Genomic DNA, 20,460 nt, shown 5'->3' with positions numbered 1-20,460 from the left:
TCAAACGCACACAAGAGGATATTAATTTGTATAACAATTGAACTTATCTGATTGATCTTACGGTTTTAGCCAAGCGTTTTGCTATATTCTGTGGATGCGATGTAAAATAAAGCTGTCGTTTGATTACTGACACTTATTTGCACGTATTCTTTGCCAGTTTACTATGATTTTATTTCATTCTTTTTTTTATTCACGAGATTAATTCAGTCAGTGGTTTTGAATAGTGCCATTTACTTGAGGTAAAATCCGTGCAGAGCATGTTTGTTTTTCCCAATATATTCTTCGATTTGGTATGTCATGTAAGTATATACATAAGTATAGATAAATAAATAAACAAACAAACAAATAATATCTATCTATCTATCTATCTATCTATATCTATATCTATATATATATATATATATATATACATATCTGGGTTTTTTTTCTAAAGATGAAACAGGATATCTGTGAACAGTGGTTTTGTTCATGGTAGATTTCTTTAACACATAAACAATTTCTTCGCAGCTATACTTTCATATTTGCAGAAAACTTCATTTTTCGTTTTCATTAATCTGTCCGAGAAAGACGAACAGAGGAGACACTTAGACGAACTAGACAGATAGACAGACGAGCAGGCAAACGAGACAGACATTGACATACAACCACCCTGCAGGCAAGGTTTTGATTATGGAATAATCTACAGTGAATGCATGCGCATGTGACATATATTGCTAATCACTACTGAAACATGCAAGTTACCCAGCTTTTGTCAGCTTTCTTTTCCGAAACGTCCAAGGGTTAAAAAAAAGAAAAAAAGTTTATAAAGATGTAACTATTCAGACTCAGATATGAACACATTTTCTTCAGTGTGAAATGTTGCTATCGTTGTGGTCATTTTCTGTCCACATGATAGTTGATTTGTTTTGAAGTGTGTTTTGATTTATGTTGAAATAATGTTATGGATTTGGGCTATGGAACTAGGAATTGAATGGCTTATCTATGTTGAGAAACCATACATTTTTCTCTTAACGAATGGTTTATTGAGACTTTTTGCTTCGAATTATGTGATCACATCATACTTTCTTTGGGTGTTTGGTTTTCTTTTATTCATGATTATCATAACTCTGTCAGTGAATAAACATTCTGTCAGTGAACAAACATTTTCTGTTTAAATTGTGTGTGTGTGTGTGTGTGTGTGTGTGTGCAGACCGTGTGTGCAGACCGCAGCACACAGGAAAATGAAAGGTATAAAGGAACAAATACATGTACATCTCTCTCTCTCTCTCTCTCTCTCTCTATATATATATATATATATATATGTGTGTGTGTGTGTGTGTGTGTGTGTGTGTGTAGCGCATCAATCCAACAAACAAGGCACATGAATACATTTGTGCAGCTACATTCGTACATATATAGCTCTCATAATGCCACACTACTCCGGTCCCCTCCGCATCGCTTCCGGACACCACCCCTCTCGCTGATGCCAACACACCAGACTGTGCTCCTTCCACTCACACTCCCCCTCCCTTCACTACAAATCCCTCTCAACCTTTCTGTACCACACGGAACCCCCCTCCCTCCACCTCTAACCCTCTCTGCAGCACAGGAGGAAAAGCCCCCCTCACCACGCCTCACCAGCCAGCAGCAAACCCGACACCCACAGAGATGTCGGAAGATAGCAGCGATGACGATGACAACACGTGCGCCAGTTCTTGCGAAGAAGAAGAGACATATAAGAATACCGTGCACAAGAAGACCGTCAATAGTGAAGAGACAGACCCCTCTCTCCTCCACCTCCTCATAGTGCATGACTCCACCCTGAACGACGTAGACAGTGCTAGACTAGGGAAAACATACGGACTAAAAGTAACAAAAAGAAAGGCTAGCACAGTAAAAGACTGTGGTGTGGAAGTAGGCGATAGCCACGACGCCATCATGCTACATGTCGGGGTGAACGACCTGAAAACAAGGGACCCAGAGACAGTGGGGACTGATATCAAAAACCACATCTATATGCTCCTCAGAAAAAACAACCAGAGGAAAATAATTGTCAGCAAGACAGCACCAACAAGGAACGAACACCTCAACGCTAAAGGAACCGCTCTGAATGCCCTACTGTATGCTGAGTTCCTGACTGAGGAGCTAGTGTCCTTCATCTCCCACCACAAACTGCAGAGACAGGAGAAGAAGGGACACTTCCTGAAGGACGGCCTCCACCCATCACAGAAGGGGTCTGGCATCATGGCTGGCAACATTGGTCGCCATGTGCACGGTCTCTTCTGGGAGAAGGCCAAAAGACGGGGACAACACCGAAGCATTCCTGTCAGTCGGGCCAGTGGACAGACGAGGGACAGAGACGCCGGGCGCAGTGACCAGGTGACCAGAGACGATCAGCGTCACCATGACAACGTGCCGCAGGGCAAGAGGAGGGGCCGCTACCACAGGAGTTACCCGGACCACCACGGTGACAGACATCCCAGGCGTGATGACCACAACACCCTTCATCGGGATCATCTCTATAGCAGGCACTACCATGACAACTACAGCAGGCGGTACCGGTACAACGTCCGTGACTGGGACAACCACCGCCGTGACTGGGACAACCACCACCGTGACTGGGACAACCACAGTCCTGGTGACAACCGCCATCGTGACCGGGACAACCACCGCTTCCGAGATGATAACCACCATGCCTACCGCAACGAGAGACGCTACCACGACAACAACCACCGGTACACTGGTCAGCCAAGGCACCACCCGGACAGAGACGATACGATCAGCGCTTTCCGGGGGCATCAGAGAAGCGTGAGTACCATGCGTACCGTCATTGTGATCGTCAAGACAGACACTGTATTCACTGGACTGACAGATACTGAGACACGCGTAATGTAAGGTACTGTCTACATGACAAGTCCTGGAAGTATGTGTTTTACTTTATGTTACATTATGTTACACTGATCATAGCACTGTACCAACACAAGCAGATACTTGATAAAACGATTGTCATTTCTCCTGAAGACCATAGCACCGTAGCACAGAATTAGAGACATCATTGAATCAAATACCATTGTGAAGATACTGTCGTGGAACATCAAGAACTTCCTTGATGGCAGGCAACAATTAAGCGGTCTGGTGGAGGGAGTCACTTCAGAATACATCCCAGTCAGATCAGGTGTTCTCCAGGGTTCAACCTTCGGTTCAAACCACAAACACCATTGACCTCCTAAGGTCCATCAAATCTAGGGCCAAAGAATTTGCAGACGACACCATGTGCAACAAAGTAAGCAAGAAGGAAGCCGATCAGCACATATTCCTAGAAGACCTTGTGTCCCTTACCATCTGGGAGAAACAGTGGTCCATGCAAATCCACCCGCAAAAATGCTCCAACTTGAGTGTCAGCCGTAAGAGAAAAAATGTTGTTCCTGATTACCAACTTCTTGGCTATAATCATTGGAAAACGTCAACACCATAAAATATCTTGGTTAAACATCCAAGACAACCTATGTTGGAGGACCTACATCAAATCTACAACTAATAAAGCTCGAATTTTAAGACACCTATGTTGGAGGACCTACATCAAATCTACAACTAATAAAGCTCGAATTTTAAGACACCTACGTTAGCTTCTTCCGTGCAACCTACAAACATAGAAAACAAGAAGACAAACGAAACTGCGTACAAAATCCTTGCTCATCCTATTCTTGAGCTAGAATGCAGCCAGACACTGAATGCGACCTCTACACAGCCAGTGAGATCCAGTCCATTGAAAAGGTCCAGTCCTGAGCAGCAAGATGGGTCACCAACCGACATCGTCAGATGTCCTGCGTCAGCTCCATCCTGAGTTCTCTCAACTGGCACTCCTGTAAAAAAAGAACCCGCGTGGAGATGTTTTACAAGTTCCACCATGGACTCGTCTCCATAAATTCAGTCTGCTTACCAGGTTGAGTTCCAGAAAAAACAATTAACATGCAACAACGGCATTTGACGGGCGCAATAGCAGAATGGTTAAAGCGTTGGACTTTCAATCTGAGGGTCCCCGGTTCGAATCTCGGTGGCGCCTGGTGGGTAAAGAGTAGAGATTTTTCCGATCTCCCAGGTCAACATATGTGCAGACCTGCTTGTGCCTGAACCCCCTTCGTGTGTATGCGCACGCAGAAGATCAAATGCGCACGTTAAAGATCATGTAATGCATGTCAGCGTTCGGTGGGTTATGGAAACAAGAACTGTGACATACCCAGCATGCACACCTCCGAAAACGGAGTATGGCTGCCTACATGGCGGGGGTAAACTAACGAATAAAAACGGTCATACACGTAAAAAAAAAAGTGTTACATGTCTGTCTGAGTGTGTATCCGGCAGTGTGTGCGTGCATAAAATCTGATTGAATGACACTGGAAACGAATGATGAGCGCCCGGCACTGCAGTGGCAGCCGGTCGTCAGACGGCTCTACCCAGGTACGCCGCCAGCCTGTTGTACAAATGACCCCGTGTTTGTAAAGCGCTTAGAGCTTGGTCTCCTACTGAGGATAGACGCTATATAAGTATTCATAGCAATCAATCAATTCCTGCCTGCTGGGTACGGAACAGACAGATGTCTTTTTTCCCCCGCACCATCCTGGAATCAGTGGAATACACTGCATGCTCCAGGAGGTTAATTGTCACAACCGAGTCGTTGGACTGCTTAAAGTCCAGACTGGCTTCAGTCCTGTCTGTGACACAAAAAAGTAACTTTCAATCTTCCCTTCCCGCAACCGGCCTTCTGTTTCTTTTAAGTTGCCCCCGCCTCACCTCACTGGAGACGCGAACACACCAGTCAGGACCCCCCCCCCCCCCCCCCACCCACCCCCACCCCCCGGCAACCCCGCCTTTATTTTTCACTTGCTTTCCTCGTTTCTGAGTGTAAGTTCCTTTCGATTAAGGTAGCAGAACTGTTAAGACACTTATCTGCTTATACAGTGTCCATGAGGGTCGAGGTTTAATTCCCGGTCTTGCCTTTACACTCAAGTTTGCCGTCACTGGAAAATCAAACTGAGTGTCTATAGTCATTCGGATGAGATGGGTCGACGATAAACCGAGGTCCCGTGTGCGGCACTCACTTGACGCATTGATAAAGAACCTATGGCAACGTAAGTGCTATCCTCTGGCAAAATTATATCGAAGAAATCCATTCTGATATGTACACAATATTTAGTATTAAAAATGCATGTACTGACTCATGGCCTCCGAGTGACAAAGCGCCTTGGGTTATGCTGCTGGTCAGGCATGTAGTATGTAGTGTAGCCTGTATGGATTTGTCCGAACGCCGTTGACACATCTTTGAAAAAGTGAAACTGAATCAGACCTGTTGGGTATCTGGTAAGTGTTGCTGATAAGAAAGCATAATTGATAGGAAAGTGGTTTTCGTATTTCTGCAGCTGCGGACACCAACCAGCCATATAACGTCATTCTTCATTTCTGTTAATTGCAGCTGGGCTTGGTTTTCCTTCGATAATCACGAGTTTGTGAAAATGATCGGTTATTTGTGTATATGACACTTTGTGTTTGATTTTTTATAATTTTTTAATTTTTTTTTTAATGGTGAATTTCTGGCATCAACACGAAAAGCTGTTTATTTCCGGTTCCCGTGCAACATGTGTTGGTTGCTTCTGGAAATGTTTTGGTTATAAATCACAACACTTAAAAGGACAGAACACATATGACAAAGTTAAGGCTTTTATTATTTGAATGAATAACGTTCGGTTTGTGACAGATAATTAGTTGTTTTTTTTTTTTATATTATAGTTTAGTCACAAGGGTGGCAGACAGTGGATACTTTCACTTAGAAGGGAAAAGTGAAAGTCGTGACCTCGGTCAACGAGCGCTTACCATCCTCTCACTTTTACTAGTTTTGTTTTGACAGTTGAACAATGTCTGCTGTATTGAAGCCATCGTTTATTCTCAGACGGCCCTTTCCAAGGTGTGCTGTCAGTGAAATGAAACGATTCTATGCTCCGAGGTCATCAAATACTATTGACGATGATATATCATCAATATCAATGACGAGGGTGCCTGCGAGGCTAAAAAAACGGCTATCTAAACAAGGTTTGAGCCCCGAAAATATGGAAATTCCACCTGCACCAAAACATGCAGATGCTAGCAGTGTTACAGGCCCAGGTTTTGCCAGTACAGATCATGACCTTACACAAGTTAAAGGCCTTGTGAAAGACATGGTGGGAGTTGTCCCGGACTCGACTTCTACACCCACCGAGTGGTTTCCTTCTGACACACAGACATATAAAGAGTGGAATAAACAAAGAGATCAAAGTAGAAAAGCCTTCAGACCACGTGTTGACCCATCCAAAACATCACTCATTCTGTTTCCTGGACAAGGGAGTCAGTTTGTGGGAATGGGGAAGGATACACTTGGCTACGGCAAAGCAAAAGAGCTGTTTGAAGAAGCCAGTGCAGTGTTAAAGTATGACCTACTGAAGCTGTGTTTGTCAGGGCCAATCTCCACTCTCAGCAAAACTGTCCACTGTCAGCTAGCAGTTCTGGTGTGTTCCCTTGCAGCTGTTGAAAAACTCCACGAACAAAACCCTGAGGTATCAGATATTCTTTCTTTCAGTTTTCTTTCTTTCTTTCTCTTACATGACCAGCATCAACTTCCCGATGACTCTGTTGTGGTTGATGCATGCTGGGTATTTACATGTCTCCATAACCCACCGAACACTGACATGGATTATGAGATCTTTAAAGTGTGTGTATGATCTTTTGCATGCGTATACACACGAAGGGGGTTCAGGCAGTAGCAGGTCTGCACATATGTTGACCTGGGAGGTTGGAAAAATCTTCACTCATCACCATTCAGATGAGGGGAACTGGGCATCGAACTCGGGATACTTGGGCGAGAATCCAGTGCTTTAACCATTTGGCTATCACACCCGTTGAAAAGATATTATTGTATTGTTAATGTCATCAGCACCATTCTTCTTCTTCTTCTTATTGTTATTATTATTGTTGTTATCATAATTATCATTTATTTGCACCAGACTCACTGTTGGGTATCCCATGTGCAGTAGATTCTTCAAATAGGGTGGGTTTTGTTTTGTTTTGTTTTTTTCTTTGTGTAAGGTGACTATTTAAGTATTTTCCTTATGTTGAAGAAAGAAGAACATTTAAATTGGCTGCATATCAAGAAGAAGAAGAGCATAATGAAATAATATTTTTTATCTCTTTCTATGAAATAGAACCGTAGTCAATAAGTTGGTTGCAGGTTCCAAATTGTATTATTATTACTCTTTGTCACACTCAATTTATATATGTATGAAACTTAGTGTCATAGACACGAAAACGGTATTCAATATAATATATAATACTGAATACATTTCCAAGCAAACCAACATGACATTTTTCAGTGTCATGATAATTGTACAACTTTATGAATTATATCAGTCATTATTCCTATTTCTTAACGACTACAATTGTTGCCAAATTTCTTTGGATAATTCTCATTTGAAAGTGAAATCATTGACTCACTTGTGTAAAAATGTGAGTCTGTGTAATAACCTGGTGTCCATGTGTGTGTGTGTGTGTTTTATCGAAATTTCAGAAGTGGATTTGGTAGAGAAAAATATACAAGTCAAATGCCTGATAATTACGTTTTCAGCTTCTTCAGATTTCGAAGTAGTAATCATAAGCTGGAAATAGAAACAGGGAGACACAAAGGCATGCCACGAGAGTTACGGCTTTGTAAGTTTTGTAACATGTCTGTGATTGGTGATGAGTTTCATTTTATAATGGAATGTCCCAATTATGATCAGTTACGAAACAGATATGTTCCTCAAAAATATTTGTCTCCAAAATCGGTTTTTAATTTTTGTAATATGCTCAAAGGAGGCAAAAAAGTCATTTTAGCTGTAAGATGATTAGATTTGTAAATGTTGCCTAGTTATACTTTTAGAGTTAAAAGACATTTATTTTTTCTCAACTTTTATGTGACATTGTTGTGCATTTGGAAATGTTTGTTCTGGGCATGAAAAGTTTATTTTGCAGTAATCATCCATACTCCAATAGGATTGAAAGGATAATTAAAACTTGAAACTTGAAACTTGTGTGTGTGTGTGTGTGTGTGTGTGTGTGTGTGTGGTAAACATTGTCATTTTCTCTGGAAATACTTTTTCTGGCAATTCCAAATTTGGATTAAACATAGTGGGAAAAAACTTCACAGTCATACCTGATACCAATAGAATAATACTAAAAGGTTCAAGTCTTCCGGATTAAGATGTATGTCTGGATCATCAATGATTTATTTTGTTGAATCCAAAAAATCCCAATTTATGATTTGGTTTGAAGATGGCCTCACTTCATTTTTCTTATTCGCAATTAAAAGAAAAGAAAATATAAATTCTGGACAGAACACATACAGTGATTCTAATGACACCATTGATGTGTTTACTCATACTGCATATGAATATTTTTAAACAGATACTTAATTTACTAGAATGAACATAATGACACCATTGATGTGTTTACTGCATATGAAAATTTTTAAACGGATACTGAATTTACTAGAATGAACATGAAATTGAATGGACCGCTTTGTAGTTTCTGTCAGCCATGTCAGCCACACACATGTGCAGATCTAGAGAAAACGGCTACATGTTGCGATATGCCTGAGGCGATAGCAATATCTCCTTTACTGCGGACTCAAAGAATTTCATAAATAATAGAGATATACCAAAATAATATGATTTAAATGGCGTGATCAATTTATGACACACACACAAAAAACCCCATATGTTTAGATATTGATTTTTGAACGTCATTAGGTGTGGCATTGTAAGTTAGTCTACTTATTCTTGAACCGAATGTCCTTGGTTCAAATTTGCAAACATACTTTTTTTTGTTTGCCCGAACCTTTATGTTATTTAATGCAGAACGCATTTTAACTCTTTCTGTACTAAGGTACGCTATAGCGTACCTCATGCGCACAACGCTTCGTTACTGTGCTAAGCTGTAGCGTACTATGAGTTAAAAACTTCATAATTCATAGGTGAACAGTTTTGTGCGAAAGTAAATGGCACAGCTACAGTCACCCAAAAGTGCACTTGTACTTTTATTGTGGCTGACAGTGCCTTTGTTTGAGTACAATACATGCAAGCTTAGAGTCACCCTTCTCGCTCGCTCGCTTGAAAAGATGGTGTCTCCGTCAACTTTGGCAAGTACTGTGGCTCAAAGTCGAATGCAAACTGATTCTGTAGTGGATATCCACTGTGCATACGGATTTGTCCATTCAATTGCTACAAGTAGGAAGTGTCTATGGTTACAAAAGACCACATTTGTAAAATTTCTTTTGTATGAGAAAAACTGACCCCTTTATGTCAGTTGTGAAAAACAGATTTTTTCCAAATGTGATAAATCAGTCAATAATTGAGTGCTTTGAAACTTTGCGAAATGTTAGTCCATCCTATTCTTTATATTACCATAAAATTTCACCACTGTATGCCAAATTTTGCATTCTTTTTAAGATATTTTTCTTGTAACATAAACAAACAGCCAGTACAGAGAGTATAATAAAGGAAATCATCGGGCAGTATAGAATGAGTTAACTTTTTTTTTTAAATAAGCGGATGAAGTGTGTATCAGAAGTGAGTCTTGAAGGCCTTACCTCTCTTGTTTTAAGTTTTTAATGATATTTAATTTTGAGGAAACATTCATTTCAACTCTGTACATCCTTCAAAATTTAGTCTCAGGGCCACTGTTGCACATAATCATGTTACTTTTGTGATACAGTTGCATTCCTGTTTTGACTGAACATGTAGTATGAAATTGCAATGCAGAGTTTTTCTTAGCTGTGCATGGTATTATTATTCATAGGTTACATTTGTATGTTTAATATATATATACACACATATATATGTTAATATGTATGTTGTTTGTTGTTTCAGGCTATTGAAAGCTGTGTAGGGACTGCAGGCTTCAGCGTTGGGGAGTACGCTGCTCTGGTTTTTGCTGGAGTGATGGATTTTGCCGATGGTCAGTTGGAAATGGTGGTGGTGTATAACAACTCTCTCTCTCTTTGTATATAAATATATTTACATATAAGAGAGAAGAATTTGAGAGAGAGAGAGAAAAGAGAGAGAGAGAGAGAGAGAGAGAGAGAGAGATCTATATATATAGCTATCTATGATACTTCTGTGTTTCAGTTTTCTGCTATGTTGGCTTTTGAAACTTAAAAAAGGTCCTTGCTAGGCTGTGGGTAGTTTCTCTCTGCTTGAGTGAGAGTTTCTCTCCAGTCAGCAGCCAGGGATGGGTAGCAATCCCGATGAGCACTACACAGTGTGAAACAGCTGTCGCTTGCCTTGCATACTAATGTCCCCTTCTTGACGGACAAAATGTCTTCCATTAGCATTAATGAGATCATATTTTAAAACTCACACCCCCACTCCTACCCCCCCACCCCCACCCCAAGTGGAAATCAGGTTTTAGGGGTTAAAATTTAAACCAATTTCTTTCATGCTTTTTCCAGTTCTTATGGAAGACAAAGACGTTTAGGCTTGGATTTATTATGCAGAGTATGACATGTTTGACAGTAATCGTGCATCAGGAGTGAAGATGATTTTTGTTGTGTAAAGTTTTTGCTTTGGTATTATCACTGTGAAGTACTTGGCTGGTATTTTGATTTGTCAGGACTATGAGAAAAAAAGAATCTACATATAAAATGAGATTATGAGACTTTGAAAATGTATCAGAAGTGATAGGCTATTCAGAAGTTTTCCTCTTGAGGTTGAGTGCTCCCCATGTTCCCCCAGCCCCCCACCTCCCCAGCACACACACACACACACACACACACACACAAAATCATGCTGCAGATTTTTTTTATTTTATTTTTTTTTATTACTGAATAATCTGTTATTTGATCACTGTTACTATTTTCATCACCATAATTGTTGTTGCAAAGTATTTCTACTCAGCTGTTATTATCATCAAACATTTTTTTTCATGATGATTATTATAATTATCAATTGCTATACTCTTAGTCTTAAGCAGAATACTGCTTATAGTTACTGCTGTTGTGCTACAACTTGTACAACTACACTACTAACTTTTGCTTTGATTGCTGCTTATGTACTATATGTTTGCTGCTTAATCACAGACGACATTTGAATACATTACATAGTGTCACACACACACACACACACACACAAGCACACACATACATACACACACACACACACACACACACACACACACACACTTAGACTCAAAGTCTAATACTTTGTTTTTCTCTGACACTACTCGATATAAAATGAAAAGAAAAAAAAAATCCAACAAAAACGGAGGTCACATTGTGCAGCGGTGGAAGTGGTGCGGGTGAGAGCGGAAGCCATGCAGCAGGCTTCGGAGGCGGTGTCGAGCGGGATGATGACGACGTTCCTGAACCACACGTCCAAACTGAAGACGGCCATGCTGGCCGCCAGAGAGTTCTGCCAACAGCGCCGCCACATTGACACCCCTGTGTGCACTGTGGCCAACTACCTGTACCCTGAGTGCAAGGTCATCGCTGGCCACTCTGAGGTAACGCACGCTGAGCATGTCACATGGAAGCTTGAGACAGGATTCTTTAGATTTTTTTTTTTTTTTAGCACATCACAAGGTTTATTAAAAAGCTAGCATATCACAAAGTTTATGAAAATTAGCACATCACAAGGTTCATGAGAGAATGAGCACATCACAAGAAGGTTTCTGAAAAAAAATCAGCATACCACACGCTTTATGATAGAATCAGCACATCACCAGCTTAAATGCTATGTACAGCTGTCTTTGTTGCGAGGAAGAGGATGATTGTAACGGTCATAATGGTGTCAGCAATATCATGATGCATGGTGGCACCATGATAAAGCATGATCACCACAACTGCAGAAATAATGTCTCTCTCTCTCTCTCTCTCTCTCCCCCCCCCCCCCCCCCCCCATTCACCCCCTCTCTCTCTGTGCCTGAGACAGTTTCAGTTTCTCAGGGAAGTGTCACTTAAGACAAATAATATGCTACGCCACATCTGCTAGGCAGATACCCATCCGACAGCATAACACAATGCAGTATTCAGGCTTTAAGTGCATGCACTTAATATTTGCGTACCTATCAGAGTGGGATTTCTTTATGTTGCCATGGGTTCTTATTTTGTGCGCCAAGTGTGTGCTGCACATGGCACCTCATTTTACCGTCTCATTGGAATGCCTAGATGCTCAGTTTGACTTTCAAGTCAGGCTTGGGAGAAAGGGTGAGATCAGGATTCAAACCCAGACCCTCAGAGACACTGTATTGGCAGGCAAGCATCTGAACCATTCTGTTGCCTTCACATAAACAGTGAATTGTACAGGCAGACCACCTCCTTTTCCACATCCAGTCAGGCAGCAACTTCATTCATGGTTTGAAATTTTCCTCCATGAAAATGTGTGTAATTGCCAGTTTTCCAGTAAAACAACAGTACAGGAAATCGTCCCACTAAAACCGCTAATGAATATCATGTTCATCATTGCAATTCTGCTTGCAAACTACAATCTCTTTGGCTTACTTATGACTGAAGTAAAGCAGACTTCACGTGAAAACTTTCACTTGTGAATTACATAAAACAGCTTTGCAAGTAAGTAGTCTCTGCGTTTCTGTTTATGACTTGAACCCCAGGTGATTGCATTGTTTGAACAGGGTGGCTCTGTAGAATATAGGATATTGGATTATGTTGCTCTCAGGCTTCTGCCTAGCAGATGTGGTATTGGGATCATGGATTTGTCTGAAGGCAGTGATGCCTCCTTGAGAAACGGAAATAAAACTTTTGAATATGGGGATAATATGGTATGATGGGTCAAATGTACAGCTTTGTGGATAAAGAAAATTATATCGTTTTCAGTGTTTTGAAAGTTTCTTTTTCTGGGTTTGTGGTTTGCAGTTCCCACATTCACTCACCTGTACATGTAGACATTTACTCTGCTATTAGGCAGCCATACTTCCATTTGTAGAGGTGTGCGTATTGGATATGTTTGTGTTTCCATAATCCACTGAACATTGACATGTACTACAGGATTTAAAAAAAAAAATTAATGTATGTATTTGATCTTATGCATTAAAATACAAAGGGGACTTATTTAGGCATCAGCAGGTCTGCACACAAGTTGATGTGGGAGATTTTTTTTTGGAAAAAAACAAATAAAAATTTTTCACTTTTAATCCACCAAGTGCTGATCCAGGACCCTGATGTAATAACCCTGCACCAACTGCACCCTTCGTCCTCAAATTTTGTTTTTGTTTCATGGTTATTTCATGCTGTGGAGAACAGGATTCACTGAAATGCCAGTTGTGTTGGTGTTTTAAGAATGTAGTGCTTCACAGCTTGGTTCTCATCTTTTTTTTTTCTTTTCTTTTTTTTGTGACCTTTTTTAATTCTCAAATTTGATTACACATATACTTTTAACCTAAGTACATAAATACAAATATTGGATAAGAAAGAGCACACAATTAATGAAATATGATAAGGTGAAGAAACACATGACGGCATACATGATATTATATAGTGAGAATAGTTTCTGCAGTTCAAGTAAATTGGTCTTTTGAATATATCATCAGAAACAACTTCTTCTTCTTCTGCGTTAGTGGGCTGCAACTCCCACGTTCACTCGTATGTACATGAGTGGGCTTTTACGTGCATGACCATTTTTACCCTGCCATGTAGGCAGCCGTACTCCATTTTCGTGGGAGAGAAACAACAACAACAACAAAATCAAACCACCATTCCACCCAAAATAAATCATTTCCATATACCATAACACAGTGCATACTTTCTTTACCTAACAATAAACCATTTGAAAAATGCACCGTTAATTCACACAAAAGCATCGTAGGGATTTATTTATTTTAGTATCTTAACTGTTAATAAACATGTCTTATATATTGTTTTCAGACAAAGGTAAAAATGGTAGCCACTTTGTCTTGAAACAGTGTGTTTCACATGTGACCATTGCATTATATTCTTCTATTTTATATCTTGAGGTAATGTGATTTTGAAATGAGTGAATATTTGGTAGGCATTTATCTAATTTACACACACACACACACACACACACACACACACACACATATATATATATATATATATATATAATCTTCCCCAGGAGGATTAGCAAATCAAGAACTTGGTCTGTAACTATATCCATATGGAAATCAAAAAGTATTATATGCTTGTTAAACTTTAGATTTGCACAAAATTGTACATTTTGTTTTTGGTGAATCTTCTAGTGATCGCATTGCCAGAAAATGTGCTTGATACTGTCTTTAGCTTCTAAACAAAGATCACAAGTATTACTAGTATTCCCATTTCTTTTAAAATTACATTTGTTCCAATGATTCAGTGTATTATGCGAAGCTGTAGCCATTTCAATTTTATCTGTTCTGTTTCATGAATTTTAATAAAAGCCTTTTCCCAACATATATTTGTTCCCAATATTTCTCAGACCATTGGTTAAAAGCATTTGGAAGTGTATCTTCAGATGTCAAAATATCATAGTATGCCTGTGATCCCTTAGATACTGAGTAGATTACTTTTAATGCCCTGGGTATATCATATGTACTTTGTTAGCACACAAAGTTCTACCTGTTGAAAGTATCTATTAATTGCTCTCAAACAACCGTTGTAAGCCAAGAAATGTACATTTGTTTCATATTTTCTGGTGAACTTGTTTTGGGTAAGAAATCTTCCATTGTTATCTAGAATTTGTGAAACAATAAACTCCTTTATTAATGCAACGTCTATAATTCATCGTACTATTTCCAATCTCAAACTTATTATGGAAAACTGGTTCTGACTGAAGACCTGTTATTGATTTGGGCTTCCATTGACATGAAAATTCCCTCTATGCCACAAAAGTGTGTTTCCCACAAAAAATTATTGTTACTTTTAAGCAGTGCATAAACAGGTCCATATTTTTCTATTTCATTTAGAAATATATTCAATTTAGAAATGGGAACATTTCCGTTGCAATATTTTTCCATTCATGTTTTGTAGTTCTAAACTTTCCTAACCAAGGTAATTTCAGTGTTTCAATATATTTTCTTATATCTGGTATGCTTAAACATCCTTACTTGACACATTTTGTTGCTGTCTTTTTACTTATCTTGTCTCGTTTGCTTTTCCATACAAACTGAAAACACATTTTCTGACAATTATTTATAAAATTATCCGGAGGATTTGGAAGCAAAATCCATAGGTGGATTCGTTTGGACAGGATTATCGATTTTTGTATTGTTGTCATCACCATTATTATTACTGTTGGTTCTCATCTTAATAAACCATTTACCATTGCTACTTACTCTTGCCTTCACCCCAGGCTTTAGACTTTGTGGAGAAGCACGCCCGGACGTTTGGCATTCGGCGAACCAAGAGGCTTCCGGTGAGCGGGGCCTTTCACACCGCGCTCATGTCCTCAGCGCAGACACCTCTTGGAGATGCCCTGCGCAAGGTCTCCCTCCATGCTCCAGAAGTGCCCATCTACAGCAACGTGACTGCCTCTCGGTTCGGCAGGAACCCGGAGAAAATAGCCGAGCTGTTGCAGAAGCAGGTGACGTCAGCAGTCAAGTGGGAGCAGGTGATGCACGTGATGTACTCGCGGCCTCAGGGCCAGGACTTCCCTGCCAGCTTTGAGGCTGGACCTGGCAACCAGCTTGGGCTGATGCTCAAGTCGGTCAACCTGAAGGCGTTTAGGAAGTACACGCATGTGGACATTTGATGGGGCTGGGTCTGTGTGTGCGTGTGTGTGTGGACGGTGGTGGTTGATAATGGTGGGATACTTGGAGGGATAAATCAGGCCAGTTACTTTACTTTGGATAGAGAATCAGGGTGGGTTACTTTACTTGGAGGGGAGAATGAGGGTGGATAAGAAAATTATATACAAAGAAGAAAAGGTATCCCTTTTTTCACACACAAAAAAGGAGAAATGCCTCAAATCTTTACATAAGTCAGATAAACTAAAATATGGTCAATAAATCAGATATCCCGAAAGCATTGTTTCAAAATCTTACAGACAAAGGAACAATAGTCACAATATGTTCTAATAGTGGTTGAAGGGAAATAACTCTTCCCCAGGGATGGCATTGTATGATGCCTGAGCACTAGGAGAAAATGAAGGTAGGTTGCTGTACTTTGAGGAGAGAATTGGGGCAGATTGTATTATGTTGAGGGGAGAATCAATTAAGTTTACTTCACTTTGAGCAGAGAATTGATTCAGTGTAACCTTTCCAAGTGAACAGAATATAACATGCAGTTGTAGTGTTCATTCATTTATGCACTGGGTGTAACCCCCCAAAGTAAATAGAACATATGATTGCAGTGTTCATTGGTTCATTCACAATGTTTGACCTTCCAAAGTGAATAGAACATATTATATACAGTTGTAGTGTCCATTTGTTTATCTACTCAATGTAAACCCCCAAAGTGAATAGAATGTTCACCAGGTGTAACATTTCAGGTGAAATTCTAGCATTCACTCATTCACTGGGGAGGCAGGATTATTCTACTGCAGTCAGTGCACTTAGAGCATTTCTTGTTTAACATGTTAACAGTCCATGGTTCATGTTCAGAACATCTATGGTTGGAAATGATCTTTGCCCTTATAAACATTACTGACATATGATGTGTGTGTAAGACTTCTGCATTTGTAGGCTGCAAATCCCTTGTTTACTCATATTATGTACAAGTGGGCTTTTACATGTATGACTGTTTTTCATTGACCCCTACCATGTAGGCAGCCACATTCCATTTTCGGGGATGTACGTGCTGGGTATGTTCTTGTTTTCAAAACCCAAACAACGCTGATATGCATTACAGGATCAATCACGTGTATTTGATTGTCTGCATGCAAAACACACAAAAGAGGTTCAGGCAGTGGCAGGTCTGCACGTATGTTGACCAAGGAGATTGGAAAAACCTCTACCCTCAGCACACCAGAGGCCATATTCAAGAGAACATCGTGCCTGAGGGTAAATGTGTGCCTGCGGGTAATCTGTTTGAGGCAAGGAAAACTGCCCGAGGGCAAGCAATATCCAGTATTCATGAACACAAGAGCCTACCCGTGTGTCCACAAACCCAAAGGCACCCAGACTATCTGCCAAGGGTGACTGCCCAGGAAGCAGAGGTAAATATGGCGGATCCTTTTGCAGCATTTTCTTTATTTTTTTTTTTAAAGGGAAAACATGCGTGCTTTACAGATAGCATGTGTTTTGCGAACTCTCTTTACAATGTTCTGAGCTGTGGTGCAATGAGAAGTGAAACTGAGTGCATGCGCAGGCAGGAATCGTCGGGATTTATATAAAAAAGACAAAAAAAAGACGATGGGTTAGCTGTCTGAGCAAACCGCGTGTGTCTTGAATACGAAGATAACTTATCCTTCAAGGTAAACTGTACCTGCGGGTCCCAACCATGTCGAAGAAACTTGCCCAAAGGCAAAATGAATTTTGTCTTGAATACGGCCCCAGATGTGCTGAAACCAGGGATTTAATTCAGGCGACTTAGGCAAGAATCCAGTCTTCTGATCATTTGGCCATAGCACCTGTTGTGTGACACTGATTGTCAACAGTCTGAGTTGTAAAAGATGAATTTCTGTGGCTGTTAGGAAGGAGACAGTACCCACACCTTACTTTCTCAAGTTTGGTAGAAGATAAAATAGTGATGTTTAAATTGTATAGTCTCCTCACTGTTGGCTGTCCAATCCCAGCAAGGGAAGATAATATTGCAGAACTGAGGTATGTTGTGGCTGTGGCTGAGTTGTGTGTGTGTGTGTGTTTGAGTGCATGTGTGTATGCGTGTGTGTGTTGGTTGTTCAGTGGATTTTTTTTTTTTAAACAAATGATGTGGAAAGTAAAACCCACTGCAGAAAAGAAACAAACTGATTTTTTTTTTTTTTTTTTACTTTTTATTTGTATCAACAAGTGTTATGTTTTTTGTTTTGTTTTTTTGCTACATCATAAATTACGCAGAACAGTTCATACAACATGGCGTACAAAAACCACAAGCATGCAAGTAACAGAAAAGCGAGGGGGTAGTAAAACTCAAATGATCACAGAGCATCCTGAAAATGTAACAACCGGCGGTCCAAAAATAAGACACAAAAAAAATAAATAAATAAATAAAAAATCAGTAAACTTCAAGTCCCTGTGGAGTAGAAAGAATTAAAGATTAAAAATTTTTGAGTGATCACAAATAGAAAAAAAAATCTTTTTCACAATGGCAAGAAAATCGTATAAGATTAAATAAATAAAATGAAAGAAAAACAACAAATGAACACTTACTGCTTGCAACAGGCAAAAACATGTATAAAAAAAACACACACACCTACAACATCACTTTTCAACATGTATACAGAAATGAAATAAAATATTTTACTTTTGTGTCATAAGTTTTATCTCACATAAAGATAGGTTACTTATACATCATTGTGCCGTATTATTAATGCAAGAACCATTCCTTCACAACCGGAACTATTCGTAAATTGAACATTGCCACAGGCAACGCAAAATCACTCTCAATCTCACTCTTTCACACATACATACATGAAGTATTTCATTTAAAAGCAACTCAAAGGTCTTTTGTTCTAAAATACATAACTTTTTGAATTTAAAGCTACTCCATTACTGAATTTGTTTTAGGTTGTTTTGGTTTCCCCCCAGAAGAAAATGGTTTTGATTCATTATATATAAAGCTGAGCATGTTAAAGAGACAGTGGTGTGGCATATATATCAGCAAGATTCAGAGTTCAAGTGAGTTCCATCACAGTTTGGAAGGTGGGAATACTATTAAAGAAAAAAGAAAAAAAAAAAAACAAAAAAAAACCCAGAAAAAAAATCTTATTACCAACCTTCTCATGCACAAACCATTAAAAGCAACAACAAAATAAAACACTAAACAAAAGCAATACTGAAACAATGTGCTGAAAAATCATACCAACAAAACAAAAACAAAACAACTAAAAAGCCCAAACACACACAGAGACTAAACGCACCAACAAAAAACCAATCCACCAATTTTTTCCGGGGGAATGCAGTCTAGTCTTGTAAAATAAAAGCAAGGTTCCCATTTTAAAAAACCCAAAACAAACGAAACAAAAACACAATCTTCCCACTCTATGTCATATTACAATTCAGGGCCATGCTCATTGTGCATGTGACTGGGATGTTCTAAAACTTTTAACTCTTTCACCGCTATAGGCGACTTTAGCTGACTAAACAGTGCACCACCATAGGCGACTTTTGTCAACATCAAGGGGTCATGTTGATAAGACCATTTTTTTTTCACATAGTAACAAAACAAAGCTTGACAGCTACAGCCAGTTTTCTGCCAATAGAACGACGACTAACCTTTGCCCCCTGACCGAGTTTGAAGTAACAAGTCCACTGTCTTGTTTTGATATGAACCGAAGCCTGTGACTAAAAACATCGTTTCTAAAATATTTGGTCCTGGGGAGTGTTTTTCAGTAATTTCACACAGAAACTTTGTGGTGGAAGAGTTAAACACATAAAAAGATTGAAAAAACTGTATGGGAGCTTTTAGTCTGATTGCTAGGATCACCTGCTATGGAGAAGCGTTCTTTCCCTTCACCACTCTTTGGCTTGGAAACCTTGAGGATTACAACTTTGCATGAGATTGAGAATAGCAATGCAGATATAAGGATGCAGAAAGAAAGAGTGACAGAGAAGAGAAAATTTCCGATGCATTTTCTGACGGTATGGGGTCACCATTATTGGTGAAACTAAAGAGCTCTCGGTAAACCTTTTCCAGTAAGGGAGGTAAAGGAGGGAGGGGTGGGGTTGGGGGGACGAGGCATGTTCAACGTTAATTTGCTTCAGTTTTATCAACATTTCCAGTTGTTGTTTTATTATTATTATTTTTTTGTTAATCTATGTATTATTTAGCAGAAGTGTTACTACTACTACTACTACTACTAAATCTGAATAATAATTTTAACAATTCTCCACATGATAATGATAGATCATTCTTATGTAACACAATTCCCAAAATATCCTCACTCAACAGGCTGAAAGAACAGTGTATAAAACAAAACAACAAAAAACAAAAACAAAGCAAACACAAAAAAAGATTTTCAATGGTAGTAACTGGGTGTACACAAGTTCACACCAGCAGCATGATAAGAAACATTCCACAGCAGACAGATAAGAAAAATTAACAAGCTGAAATAAACAACAACAACAGATTTTTAACTTTAAATGTACCCCCACCAAATCACACCCAGGCATAAACGTGCCATCGGAAAATCTGGTGAACAGTTCTGCGTGGCGCCCCAGTGACTTCACAGAGTTAGCCACTTCGCTGCTGCTGACGAGTGATGCGCTATTGCCTAACAGTGGTAAAAGTGAGGCTACAGGTTTTGATTATATACCGGTCACCTGTCTTTGTTTGGACTCCTTTCTCTTGGGACTGCAGTTTACTTTTGTTCAGTG

At 39.6% G+C, this 20,460-nt stretch overlaps 1 protein-coding gene across 1 annotated transcript; it reads left to right on the top strand.

The window, feature by feature from the left end:
* The first annotated feature begins 5,611 nt into the window (after window positions 1-5,611).
* On the top strand, window positions 5,612-15,759 carry LOC143286108 (malonyl-CoA-acyl carrier protein transacylase, mitochondrial-like). Its single transcript, XM_076593698.1, has 4 exons — window positions 5,612-6,563; window positions 9,909-9,996; window positions 11,318-11,538; window positions 15,339-15,759. The coding sequence occupies exons 1-4, from the start codon at window positions 5,889-5,891 to the stop codon at window positions 15,735-15,737; spliced, it is 1,383 nt and encodes a 460-aa protein (XP_076449813.1). The 5' UTR covers window positions 5,612-5,888; the 3' UTR covers window positions 15,738-15,759.
* Window positions 15,760-20,460: the final 4,701 nt, after the last annotated feature.

This window comes from Babylonia areolata, chromosome 9, assembly GCF_041734735.1.
Source record: "Babylonia areolata isolate BAREFJ2019XMU chromosome 9, ASM4173473v1, whole genome shotgun sequence".
Taxonomy (NCBI): domain Eukaryota; kingdom Metazoa; phylum Mollusca; class Gastropoda; order Neogastropoda; family Buccinidae; genus Babylonia; species Babylonia areolata.
The sequence above is the reverse complement of the archived record's forward strand: the minus strand, read 5'-3'. Positions and strand labels throughout refer to the sequence as shown.

Coding starts and splice junctions, on each gene's coding strand:
- LOC143286108 (XM_076593698.1), top strand. CDS start 5,889: ATGTCTGCTGTATTGAAGCCATCGTTTATTCTCAGACGGCCCTTTCCA. Junction 6,564..9,908: donor TCCACGAACAAAACCCTGAG/GTATCAGATATT, acceptor TTGTTGTTTCAG/GCTATTGAAAGCTGTGTAGG. Junction 11,539..15,338: donor TCATCGCTGGCCACTCTGAG/GTAACGCACGCT, acceptor CCTTCACCCCAG/GCTTTAGACTTTGTGGAGAA.